Source organism: Mytilus trossulus, unplaced genomic scaffold (assembly GCF_036588685.1).
Source record: "Mytilus trossulus isolate FHL-02 unplaced genomic scaffold, PNRI_Mtr1.1.1.hap1 h1tg000211l__unscaffolded, whole genome shotgun sequence".
Lineage (NCBI taxonomy): Eukaryota > Metazoa > Mollusca > Bivalvia > Mytilida > Mytilidae > Mytilus > Mytilus trossulus.
The window spans coordinates 540,734-554,465 of NW_026963311.1; the positions used below are offsets into that span (position 1 = coordinate 540,734).

Sequence of the window (13,732 nt, forward strand, 5' to 3'; positions counted from 1 at the left end):
CATGTTTTATAATCAATTTCAATTAATACAAACACATTTTTTTAAAGTACAAAACGTAAAACTTATCTTACCTTTTTATCACTTAACGTACACTTTTAAAATGGAGTTTAAAACATAATTATCTTACATCTAGATCCAGGTGTTATAGTTCCTAATATGCAATTCTTCCTTGTTGTGTAAACTCATATGACGAATTCATTATATCTAAATAGCTAGACTACTTTAAATTATCTGTTTTCTTTTAACATTGAAATTCATATCCTTGTGTATTTTATGTTTTAAGTGTAAATTTAGATACATATTATGCTTTATTATAATAAAAACTTCTTTAACATCCAACATTCGGAACTCTTCGTAAACCAGCTTAGCGAAGGGATTATAATAAATTGTACTGCTTGATCAAAACGATTTATTGTGCTTCCGATTCAAGTACATGAGCTTCGCTTTTTTGAAATGATGTTTGGTTAACAGTCAAAGGGATTTCAGTTTGACTTTTGCAGACATGACCTAATGCATTTATGTACCTCTTAATTTTCTTTTTATCATTTTGCAGCTCTATACTTTCCAAAGAATACACTGTTCCTTTGCTTTATTACCTATTTTGTATTCGTGACTCCTCCAAGTCCCCTCAACCCTCAAATAACAAAATGTTCTCACCATTTTAACCATGTACTAGTAATGCTAATGTAAATTTGCTATTTTGGGGTGTTTCCTTCACTAAAACATAAATGCTCACGTTGTATTGCTTTTGTGGTATCCATTGTTGTATCTTCATCTCGTCCGTACCTGCTTATTACAACGTATTAACAAAAATTAATACCCATATTGATGACATAACGCTATTGAACACATTCTATATTGTAATCTTATTTTTTGGGGGTATTCAATAAGAAAGCATAGACGTTGTAAGGGGCTGTTGTATCATTTGCTCACATCACCTTTGACACAGTGGTGTCGCAGTAAAATATTATAAGTATAATAGTTACTATAATATATAATATTAAACTCACAACTGAAGTTTTTTTTTAAACTGCCAAAGTTTTTTGCTTAACCAAATAGCATAGTAGTACGAGTAGAACGCGTACATGTCACAGCTATGTAAATTATATAAATATTTAATACGTTTTATTTTAACGAAACCTTCCTTAATATTTTTTTAATGGGAATAACGAAACAATACAAATGAAGAATTTTTTCCTCAACATTTGAACCCTAATAACAAAAAGCTTAACAAGATTAAAGTCGTAGATAAAACAATCACTAAACAATTTATAATTCCTTGAAATCAAGTTTTATCTTTTGCCAGTTTATCAAATGACTTGTTTGTAAATACACAAGTAAGATTATAAAATTAAAGCTTCCTTTTTGTGACTTAGTTTTCCTCGAGCATTACTGAGGAGCTATGCAATATTGAAATGTGAATCAGGTGCAATAGAGGTGTAAACGTTAATGTAGTTTCAGTCTAATTTGATTTCACTTTGGATTTGAGATAATAAAAAAATACCATTTACAGAATTAATAATACAATGTGAATCTGACGAGGTACGTTTCAATATAAAAAAATATATATAAATTTTGAAATTTGAATAAAACATGCAATATTTACGTAGTAAAAATCAATTAAATTATAAAACATTATATGTGCCCAGTGGCCTCACGAAAATAAAGATACACTACATGTAATACATCTCTATTCAAAGCTTTATGATATTCATGACTACCCTCCTCTCCGTGTCGACTGGTTCCTTTTTCGGTATTAGAGTTAAGTTAAATTTTAGGAACATTGATGATACACCAGCTGAAGTCAAGGTCATCACAAATATTAAAGTAATTTCATTCCGCTAATGATCTGTAGGATAATTTTGAGATAAATGCATTTGCTAAGAAGGAAAGTGTGAAGAATAGAAAAAAAAGAATAGGTCACAACAGGCCTTAAAGAAGATCGGTATACATGTATATTTTCAATATTAATTTATATAAAGATAAGCTACTGGAACGTTCCTGATGGATATATAATATATTTATCATGAAATTGTGCTACATACAGTGAATATGAAAGTAAGGAGATGTGCTATGATTGTCAATATAATACAAAAACACACAAGGCTGTAGGTTACTATTATAATAGATCATCACACAGGCTGCAATAATAAGACATCCACATACTATTAGACTTAGTTATATCATGATGGCTTATTGTCATGGTAGCAGGGATTAGGCCAGAGTATCCAGAATGAATCAGCGACCCTAAATAGGCAACTATTCAAATACAGCACTATGTTCTGATATGAATCAGATCATTCTAAATACTTCATAAGTTGGTATGCATTTTGAATAATCATCTGACTTCTGTTATTATTTTGTTTGTCATGTAAAACCTAGATTGCAACTTTTCATCAAGATGAGTAACGGTTACAGACTGATAACTTTGATTTGTTTTTATTTCTAGATACATTTGTACTTGTACAATATGATGTTTCTTCAATTCAACGCTTTATTTACCGAATGTGCTATGATACGATACTGATTCTGAAATTGAATATCAGTTCTAGGGCTTATATCAAAGTTCAGTGTTTGATAACAAGTGGATTCAAAAGATGAAGGGCTGGACATTTGGACTGCCACTATTGAACGAAGATGATGTAGATGGGGACAGAAATTAAGCAAATGGCTACCTACAGGACCCAAGCAGTTGTTGCAAGTATTTTTTTCACATACAAAAGTTTAGGCACTTTCTGTATACGATGCATCATATCTAGCTAACGTTTTTCTATTCTGACAGGATATGGTAATGAATTGATATAACACATCAACAAAACAGACGCCCTACCTTTGCAATGATTTTCATACTGCCAGTCGAAAGCATACGAAGAGAGGCAATATTTCTATTTTCAGTCATAGTGTCGTCTGTGTGTACTAAATGTAGTCAAACCTGACTGGAAATATATGTATTGATATTTATGTGATGATGCACCGAACATAATCTACTACAAATGTAAACTATGTTATTATATTATACTGCAGATAGTGGTGGTACTGTATTCTCTATGTGCCTACTGTGGAAAATTGCAGAGTTTTGAAGCCGTTTTTGTCAAATACAGATTATTTATTTTAACGCATTTTGAATAAATTCATTTTTTAATAGATACGCAGTTTGAAATTTTAAAAGCTACGCATTTTTATTGTGAATTTATGATACTATGAGTGGACTGAGCAATCGTGCCACTTATGAGTGTGGTCATAATAAAATCCAGTGTTTTTTTGTGTACATGCAACGATCTCTGTAAGGTTGAAATCATATTCTTATACATTACATGTTTCATCCGTACCCAGTATTTCTATATTACTTTTGACTTTTTGATTTTTTTAATAGAGATTTATTTCAATTATCGAGAGAAATCAGTTAGTAATGATCTGTAATGTGTTTCGCTGTTCTATAAAATTGATATTTAAAATTGATTCCAATGAGGAAAAAAAAAGACAGAATACAGTCCACTTTTTGAAAGGTTCCAGAACTTAAAAGTTGAGTTTGCGTTTTAACTGTTTTAATTGAAGTGCCACTGACGAAACTTATTCACTGGATTAAAAGCACATCTGGCATTCCAAGTAATGAAACGGGGCATTTTGCCACGACTATTTTTCCCCAATGATGACACAACTTGCAGCCAGTTCGATATATCCTCCGCTTTTACTATCATCCCCTCAACACAGCTGTGTGTTGTTTATTTTACATTTAGTGTTTGATGTTGTTTCTAAAATTATGAATTGCAGTGGGAAAACTATCATTTATCATAACATCTTTTTGAATCTAAACTTTCAAACCTGTTTAGGGAACAACAGTATATAAGTGCATAGTGAGAAATTTAAACAATGACAAATTAAATGCAGAAAATGAAATATGCCCACATAACCAGGTGATAAAACGTTACACAAATTTCATGTAAATACACATGTGATATACTCGTATGTGCAGATCCTTTTTATACGCCCGTCAAAATTTTGACGGGACGTATTATGGTATACAAATGTCCGGTGTCCGTCCGTCTGTCTGTCTGTCTGTCCGTCTGTCCGGCGTAAACATGTCGCACCGTAACTTGAGAACAACTTATCCAAATTTCTTGAAACTTAACATGGTTGTTTCTTATGATGGTCAAATGATCTGTATACTTTTTGGTGAAAATAAGATTAAAACATTTGAGTTACGGCACTTTGTAACTAAAACAGGGATATGTTGTTTTTTTTCACATGTCGCACCGTATCTCAAAAACGATTCTTGATTATGGCTTAAAACTTTAAACAATTCTTATTTATAGTAATTTTAATATCTGTATACTTTTTGGTGATGATTCAAAATTTTTTTTTTTATTATTGAGTATTTTGTAAAAAAAGGGGGAGTTTTTTTTACATGTTGTGTCGTATCTCAAAAATAATTTATGATTATTGCTAAAAACTTTACATTCTTCTTTGTTATATTAATCTAAAGATCTGTATACTTTTTGGTGATGATTTAAAACTTTATTTTGGAGTTATTGAGTATTTTGTTAAACAGGGGAGGTGTTTTTTTACGTGTCGCGCCGTATCTCAAAAATAATTTATGATTATTGCTTACAACTTTACACATTTTTTTGTTATATTAATCTAAAGATCTGTATACTTTTTGGTTTTGATTCAAAATTTTATTTTAGTGAAAAAAAAAACAGGGTTTGGGGTTTCACATGTCCCGCCGTGTCTCTAAAACAATATATGGTTATTGCTTAAAACTTTCTCAGAAACTATTTATGATTATTGCATAAAACTTCCACACAAGACGTCGGGCGTATCATACACTCATGGCGCAGCTGTTTATTGAGATATGTTATACATCATCAATCACGCTGATAATCTTTCGAATAACTATTAGAATATTTATGTATATAAAAAGCAGCTACGAATTTGCTGAAAAAGACGTGTGGCTAATAAATGCATGTGAGCTTACACATTAGCAAAACATTTTACAATATGCTTTGGAAGAAATTCATGGGTCCGTAATCAGTTGTGGTCAACTCAATATCGGTAAGATGTATATTGGTAAATTTTTGCTATCTTCATATTTAATGTTTTTATGGTCAGTGTGGTCTGTTCGACTATCTTATATTTTGTATGGATATTTATTTTTAGCTTTGTTTAGGGTCAAACTCGAGAACTTCATTTATCTTATTTACTCGAAGCAATACTGCTGACACAACTTATAAGGTTGCAATAAACAAACAGACAAACATGATTACGTGATTAGTTATTTCAATAAATATTAACTAAATAGTTTTAAAAAGAATACATCACACTTAGGTAAAGCACATGATGAATGTTTTGAAATCGAAAATGAATATGTATTAACCAAATCCTGAGCAGAAGTACGCGTACAATGAGTAGTACAATGTGGATGCGAACAGATATGATATTGAGATAAAAATAGATAAAAATAGAAAACATCACATTTGTCTTGATAAACGATTTTTGTTTAATATAATATGTAAAACATGACATTTAACAACAACACATAATTAAACACAATATACATTACTCAGTTAATGATATAATATAAATACACTGTAGATATAATTTAGCAACATTTTGCAACATTTTGTAAAAAAAAAACACAGACTCTTTTGCTTTTTTTTTTTAAATTTAATTTAAAACCGCGAGGTCTTTTAAACTCAGCCATCAACATGAATACTCTAAAAATAAAAAAAAATCATGACCATTTGCCAATATTTATTAAGGTTTGCATTTGAGTCTTATCAATATCAGGTGGTTTTTTAAATGTTGTAAAAGTATCATTAGCATGTAAATTAATGCACTGTTCATAATAAAAATCTTAGCTAAAATATATGATGTTGTTGATTTTTGTTTTTTAAAACGTCAATATCAAATTTTCTTCAATTAAAAATAGTTGTGGTATAAAATGATTTTTCATATAATACAGTCATAAAGTAAAAAGTCTGTGAAAAAAGACGTATGAGGAATGATATAACTAGATGTAGTATGTAAATATGTATAATGTAATTAGTAAAGAAATGTATAATATATAATGTAGTGAGTAAAGAAATGTATAATGCATATAATGTATTTTGACTCTGAAATTTTGACTCCACTTCTAACATGTAATGAAGAAATGTTTAACATTTCTGAAGAACTAACAATAATGAATTCTTATTAAAGTACAAAAGTACAATTAGTGATAATAATTATATAAAGTTTGTACACATTTTTTTTTACATATTATAATTGCACGTTCAATATCGCATCAATCCATTTGCCAGATGGTTTTTCATTTTACGAATTCTAAAATAATCCGTTGATCTAACAAAACATTTATTATTGATCTCACCTAATCTATAATAATACCCGAAAGTTACTGGTATATCGTAGTTTGTTTTTATTCAATTACATGTCTACAGGCAGACAGGTTATACAACACATTAATCAACAGTTACTTGAGATGAGAGAGGTTTCTGAAACTAAGAACCGGCTGCTGATTCGTCCATCAAATCTGTGACTTCTTCAAGTTTATTTGCAAATTGTAGATCTTTACTTTCTTCCATGTCCTCAAAATCATCAACAATCTGAATAAAAGAGATAATATGAAATATATTTAAGTTCTTTTGAAAATTGTATTGATAGCACATTTACATTACAATCACCAATGTGTACTATAAGTTTTAATGAGGCATTTTTGCTGTGGTCATTTTCAAGAACAGCAAAAAAATATTCTGACAACCTAACACACATTACATTTAATCACATGATTTAAGAAATAAATAAAACTGTTAAGATAGACAAACAACCTATTTTCTAATATACAACTTATGAAAAAAACATGAAAGTAAATTTAAAATTACAATATGCGCAGATGCAAAAGCTACTTTTAAAATATTTCAATGATATAGTTCGACATGAATCTATTCGTGGTGTAACTATGAGATAGACAATAAAATCATCGTTCTAATTTGAAATAAGATCACTGCCGTCGAACGACGTTACTTCTTAAATTCTAAAACTATAACATCTATATTATGTAAAAAAAGAGTGTTCGAAAAACATGTAATACATCCTTTTAAAGCCTTAAAGATGAAAAGAATTCATAAACTAAAAAGAGCTAAAAAACCTTAAAACTATTTTGTTGCGCTTAGCAGGTACATGCACATGATTTTTTAATAACACAAGCTTTTCCCTATTTGCTTACCTCAGATTTGTACTTCCCAATAAACAAATTATACAGCTGATGAATTGTTGATTGTCGACTGAACTTCAGCTCTGATCTCTGTGTCTGGAAGGAGAGACGATTATAATTAGTGTAGTGTGGATTTGAAACAGATTTTGTTAAATGAATTTTATTAAACTGCTGCATCTCGAGATTTTTGAGACTTATTTTGTCTATAACTACAATCAATATTACAGGGAAAAAACGTTTCTCATCATCAAACGCAAAGTCATATTCCAAAACGAGGAGTTTCAAAAAATGACAAAATCAAACGTTATTCATTAACAGAACGAGTGGAAAACACTGCAATATTCTCAACTTAGAACAGGCATTTTCCTGGTTTTATCAGATAATAAGCATGATATAAATACAGAATGAGATATTAAAAATCATAATTACATTTGATATTTCGTCTATTTCACTCCAGAATTCCTTGTCAGTCACTGGTTCTACTCGAATGAAGAAAGGGTCGATGAGTTTTCTATATCTTGGTATATCTTTATGGAACAACAATTTCTGTGGTGGTGATTCCTGTTCAATTCAATAGTAAATAATCAATGATGATTAATTGCACATTTTACTATGTATCATATTTTTAATGGTACTTTCCATATGTAGATATTCTTAAGAAAACACGAATTAAATAAACGGAACTGTCAACATTTGATAGTGAAAACCACCCGGCAAACAGCAGGTACTAAACATTGTTTTCGACAGGTAATTACATTTAGATTTAGTAAATTATTAATGGCAATATCAAAGTTACTAAATGAAGATAAAAAAACACAAAAAAACAAAAGAAAACAACATGGTATAATGTTTTATAATGAGTACTTATAAACCTGACCTTGTTTACTTTGTGAGCTGTCTGTGTAAAGCTTTCTACGAACACTTGTCTTAGAATATCCAAACATGGTTCCACATGACCAGGTACATTAACATCAAACAGTATGTTTGGTTTACCAATCAGTGGAGCCCAAACTCGTGTACCATAACTAAAATTTAATTATTAGTATCGAAGATATACAACATAAAAAATGTCCTGACTTTTTAAATGAAAATAATTTCGTTCCGGTCCGAAGTCAGTAGCCCGTATTGAAATGGTTGTCGTGTGTTACTGTACATCATATTTGTTTTTTGCTCATTGTTTTGTATATACAACATGCCGTGATTCCTCTCCTTTAATTGTTTTACATTTGTCATTTTAGGCCTTGTATAGCCGACTATGCAGTATAGGTTTTGCCCTTAGTGAAGACAGTACGATAATCTTCTGAATCAGTTCTTTGTTATTTGGACTCTGATGGAGAGTTATGTCTTTGCGAATCCAGTCACATCTGCTGTTTTTATAGAAGTTTATCTGAACAAGAAAATAGCAAAAACATAAAAGTATGAAATAAAATATATATAAAAAATCTGATCAGTTCATCATTGAACAGGTATACGTTTAAAACATGTTACATTGAAAGGAAAATAGCATGAAGTGACCTCCAATATTTACCTGTTGTTTAACATGAAAGTACACTTACCACTCATTTTTCCATGCTTGTAAAACTTCTGTTTCAATTTTAAAATCGTTTCCAATTTTATCCAACATGCCTAGGAAGTATCGCATGGATATTGATAGTGATTGTGGGTCTATCAAACCCTCAAAAGTGGAATCAATGTAGTCCGTCAGAAGCAGCTAGAAATTAAATATATGTTTATCTGTCTAGAAATATTACCCATATCAGCTATTCATTCAAATGATTTGTCTAATATGTATGCATAGTTGCAGTGTTTTCGATTAAGATTCTTATCTTAAAAGGCAATACACTGTTGATAGGTCTATTTCTAATAAGAAAAAGACAAATGTTAAAGTTCACATCCTCGTCTTGGAATATTTGTTCTTAAATCAGAAATCATAACTCAAAAAAAAAATTCATCAGTCAACACTGTATGTGTCACAGATATATAATAATCTCGTTTAATCATAATAAACAGTTGGAGAGCTGGCATGTTTAGGGTACTTAAAAGATTGAGTTAACGGTTTGATTGTGGAAATTTATAGAAATCAATCTAATTTGATTCTGTTTGAAAATTAAATTATAATCCTTTATTATGTTTATTACACCAGACAGAAGTAAAGACACCAAGAGATGGATAATTATAATGTTAACAATTTCTCCTGCCAACGTTGTTATAATGAAAGATGCTACACGTAAATCTCCCATTCTCTTTTGAATTTCGGACAAGTTGTAGGCATTGGTCGCGTGAATTCGTGATTTGTTGATTGAGATTTATGAACAGGTAAAGTTAGCAATGTCAGTTTACAAAGTAACTTCATAATTAAAAATATTGGTAAATTTGAACTAGGATGTTTTCACATTTATTTCAAAATATGTACTCATAGCTTGTAGATCGCTCACATGTTTAAGTTTAAAAAATATCTCAAGGCTGCTTAGTCGCCAGCTATTGAACAGAGAATGTTTACAGTTAAGGGCATACGATACAGTTACAGGGAAGGTAATGACGTTGCTAACGTAATTTGTTATTTTCGCGACGTCAAACTGTGACATATCGGGAAAAGATACATTTTTCGACTGATTTTTATCATTCAAACTGATTTAATTCGAAAACGAGTTCATGGACACCTATTTTTCAAAACGGCATTTGGTTTCATTTTGCAGGGAGATTATGTGACCCAAATTTTATAAAACTGTAAATAGAGGATTTTTTTTAATTGTGATAAACATGCAGTAAACAATTACGTTTTGTCCACATTTCATGAACATTTGAAAAATATGAGTCATTTCTGAATAAAAAAATGCATATTTTTTAAAGATATTTATAAAATACAGAAATTACCGATTATTTAACAAAAAACAATTTGTTTTTATCTTTTATAACAAAAAAGTTATGTCTTTCTTTCGAAAAAGAAATTATGGCCAAAAATCTGAATTTCGAGCAAATATACCAAATTTCGACTTCATTTTACGCAAAAAGTAGCACATGAAGGTATATTATTTATTACATATTTGATTTAATCAGGTAAAAAATAGCCTATATGCAAATTTTCATGAATTTGTAAATACAGGATCAAAACTGTATCGTATGCCCTTAATAACAATAAAGGTACATGTACCAATTTTACTCAACATTCACGTAAACATATGTGTCTGTTTTACCGTTTGAAGATTCTTACCTTGGTATGGAATAATCTATTTAAAAATATGTCCCCGAAGTCAGTTTCTCTGTTTGACTTTATGTCATCTGATAGATTTGGCTGGAAAAAAAAACCACGTAACTTCTGTTTATTTTACGTACTAAGTAAAGGTTTTTTTTATTTTAAAGTAACACATTATTATTCATTTATCCTTGCATTATATCATCATAATGAAATTAAACAAATGAAAATAAATATGTGTGAAAAAAACAATGAAACATATATCAAATTTTTGTAGATTCATGTTGAACTTTATTTTACTCGCTAATTGAAAATGATCTTTTTATTACATGCAAATATAATTTGTTATACATTTCAATCACGCATGTAAAACACTCCATTATGAAACGTGCACCACTTCATAAGATTTGTAAATTGTGAAACGTCAGGTATGTCAAAAAGATGACAATTGAGGTGCCCTGTACAAATGTGTACCAATTTTTCACTACTAATCATGCTAATGAAACGCACTAGCAAGCCGTTCTTCATATCCATACTGTAAACAATTTCAGCAATACAATGCGTCAAAACATTAAGTGCGTATTATAACTATTACTATTTGATTTTAAATCGCTCTTACTTGATGACCTGTTATATCCGACAAACTGATTATGTGGTTATTTTGTCACATGAAAACAAAAACGCATAAAAAAAATCCAGAGTTATAACTGGCTACCCTAGACGCGATGTTTTTTTCATAAACAGTTGGAAAGAAAAATCAAATTCGAAGATGACAAGTATGAAAAACCAAATATAAATTAAGTACGAGCTAGACTTTATATTGTGATGTCATTCTAGTTAGTATATTATATAAAGTTTACAGTTCTCATAAATGTATAAGTTATTGGAATTTTATTAAAATGCAGTACCTAAAGATCGGACAAAACTATTTTGGGCGTTTTTTACTGATCGAACGAAAAAATAGAACTATGCAGCGGTATTTAAATAGCTGAAACATGTTACAATTAAGCGTTAAGTATAGTATTTACCGAATATGTGGAATGCAAAAATGACAACGCGCAAATTATGAAATCTAAGCTGACACAGAAAGATTCATCGGGTTTTCTAATTGCAAGTCTATAGAAAATATGTATTCCCGATTTCTAAATCAGTATTTATTCTTGAGTGAGACAAATGGATTAAATATGCTTGATATCAGTATGTTTGCAATTACAACAATTAAAAATGTCCTAATTTAAAATAAAACTTATGAAATTAGAAAAAACAATTGCATATAGATATCGCCTTTAGTAGAACCGCCTTGAATATTTTCCTCTGCTTCACGTCTTGGACTAGTTGAGTTACAATTAACTGCTTTTATTCTTATGGACAGTAATAAGTGTAACATATTGACCCTAGACATTGTCCAACTGTCTTTAAACATTGTACTATCAATCTTAACATCGCATAGCTAGCTAAGCCTCAAAAGTTCAATGGTCACTAAACAGACCAAAGGCAATATAATACCATATTTTAAATGAACTCTCACGCGTTATAATTTATGAAGCAACATAAATCAACACATATGCAAAATAGGAGAAATGATGATAAATTTCCCAAGTTGTAAACATACGTGTATCATTTGATTAGTGTCGAATATACATTTGTAAGAATCTCGAGTATGTTGATACAAACATCATGTTTTTAGGGTATCTTTCTAGCACTTGTTATATAAGGCATACTGGTCGATTAATATAATTTGTCCATAGAAGTTTGCCAAAGATAAAGATAAAATAAATGTAAATATCTTTTAAATGTTATACGCTATAGCAAAATATCATGCTAGAAAACAAAATGTATTTAAAAGAAAATACTGAGATGAACACATTTTTTGTATTATAAATATAGAATTATTTTCTCAAGGACACTTATAACAAACATCGAAAATTACATGCAAAGGGATAATAAAACAAGAATGTGTTTATAGTACACAGATGACCCATTCGCACTATCATTTTCTATGTTCAGAGGACTGTGCAATTTGGGATCAAAACTCTAATTTGGCATTACAATTAGAAAGATCATATCATAGGGAACATGTGTTCAAAGTTGCAAGTTGATTTTACTCCAACATTATCAAATACTACCTTGACCAAAATTTTTAACCCAAAGCGGGACAGACGAACGAATGGAAGAACGAACGGGCGCACAGACTGAAAAAATATGCTCTAAGGTGAGGCATACAAATCAAATGAGTTTTTTTTCTATCTCGGATAGTCCGGCCAAAGTTTTCTTGATAAACTTAAAGACAGCGTCTAACAAATCTATAAATGCACTGTATAATATACGAACTCAGAATTTAGAAAGTGTGTTCACTTTCATGTTTTATGTTTTATAATGGGTTAGTATGTTTAAAAACAGAATACATGAGGTACAATGTATTAGTTTTAAAGGAGACAATCACCAGATGACACATAATACATATATATATGTAGATAACAGCATCATACGTTATGTATTTGTAAGTTCAAACAAACGTCATCGATCTTATACTACAGTAAGACAAACGAACGTTTCGTCTACATAAGACTCATTGGCGGCGCTGAACAAAAACAATTAGGAAGCAAACCCAAAAAGAGAACGTTAAAGGGTTTGGAAATTCAAAAATAATATCTATGATATGGTGGCGGAAAACGTTAGTTCTTGAGTTAAAGGTTTTATTAACAGCTATAGATTTTAAGCTTTTTCAGTGTTGTCTTGGCCTATGATACTCTCCGGGATAAAAAGTCCACTGTCAGTCTTATCAGTCCAGTGGCTTCATTAAAAATCGATAAACATACAAAACTTATAATGTGCATTAAAAATTTAACTGCGCGTTCTGTTACATAAGTATGGCTTTAGTTATCTCTTGCATGGGTCATGAAACACTAACGTTTGAAAATAAATTAACATATTGTGAACGGTTAATTAGGACAAAAACAAAAAATTGTATCGTATTAGCAACGGTTTGAATATTACTAGTGACAAAAACGTCAGCCAGGAGTGCCCTAGACCCAGATATATTATCAAAGTAATACACATCTATACAATTGAAAGCTATCATGGTTATAAGAACAACAATATTGTTACAGCTATATTAATTAAGCATCATTCTGTAGCAGATGGTTTGAAACTATACACAGAGGATCACATCACTCTACTTACCGAACATGTTTCCTTAAGAGAAAAATATTGCATAATATTATAAACTCTGTCATACGTATTATATATCTGTTAAAACAAACTTATACATATCTTCACTTACTGGTCATTTGTACCTGCTGGAATTAGGGTTTCACTTTGACATTGCA

At 30.2% G+C, this 13,732-nt stretch overlaps 1 protein-coding gene across 2 annotated transcripts; it reads right to left on the reverse strand.

The window, feature by feature from the left end:
- Positions 1-5,648: 5,648 nt before the first annotated feature.
- LOC134701040 (plexin-A1-like) lies at positions 5,649-13,634 on the reverse strand. Of its 2 annotated transcripts, none has more exons than XM_063562182.1 (7): positions 13,587-13,634; positions 10,422-10,502; positions 8,767-8,921; positions 8,088-8,235; positions 7,640-7,771; positions 7,223-7,306; positions 5,649-6,602 (listed from the first exon to the last, which is right to left on the reverse strand). In XM_063562182.1, the coding sequence occupies exons 1-7, from the start codon at positions 13,617-13,619 to the stop codon at positions 6,498-6,500; spliced, it is 738 nt and encodes a 245-aa protein (XP_063418252.1). In that variant the 5' UTR covers positions 13,620-13,634; the 3' UTR covers positions 5,649-6,497. The 2 variants fall into 2 exon arrangements, with proteins under 2 accessions (XP_063418252.1, XP_063418253.1); XM_063562183.1 differs by lacking the exon at positions 13,587-13,634 and adding an exon at positions 10,914-11,044.
- Between the last annotated feature and the right edge of the window lie 98 nt (positions 13,635-13,732).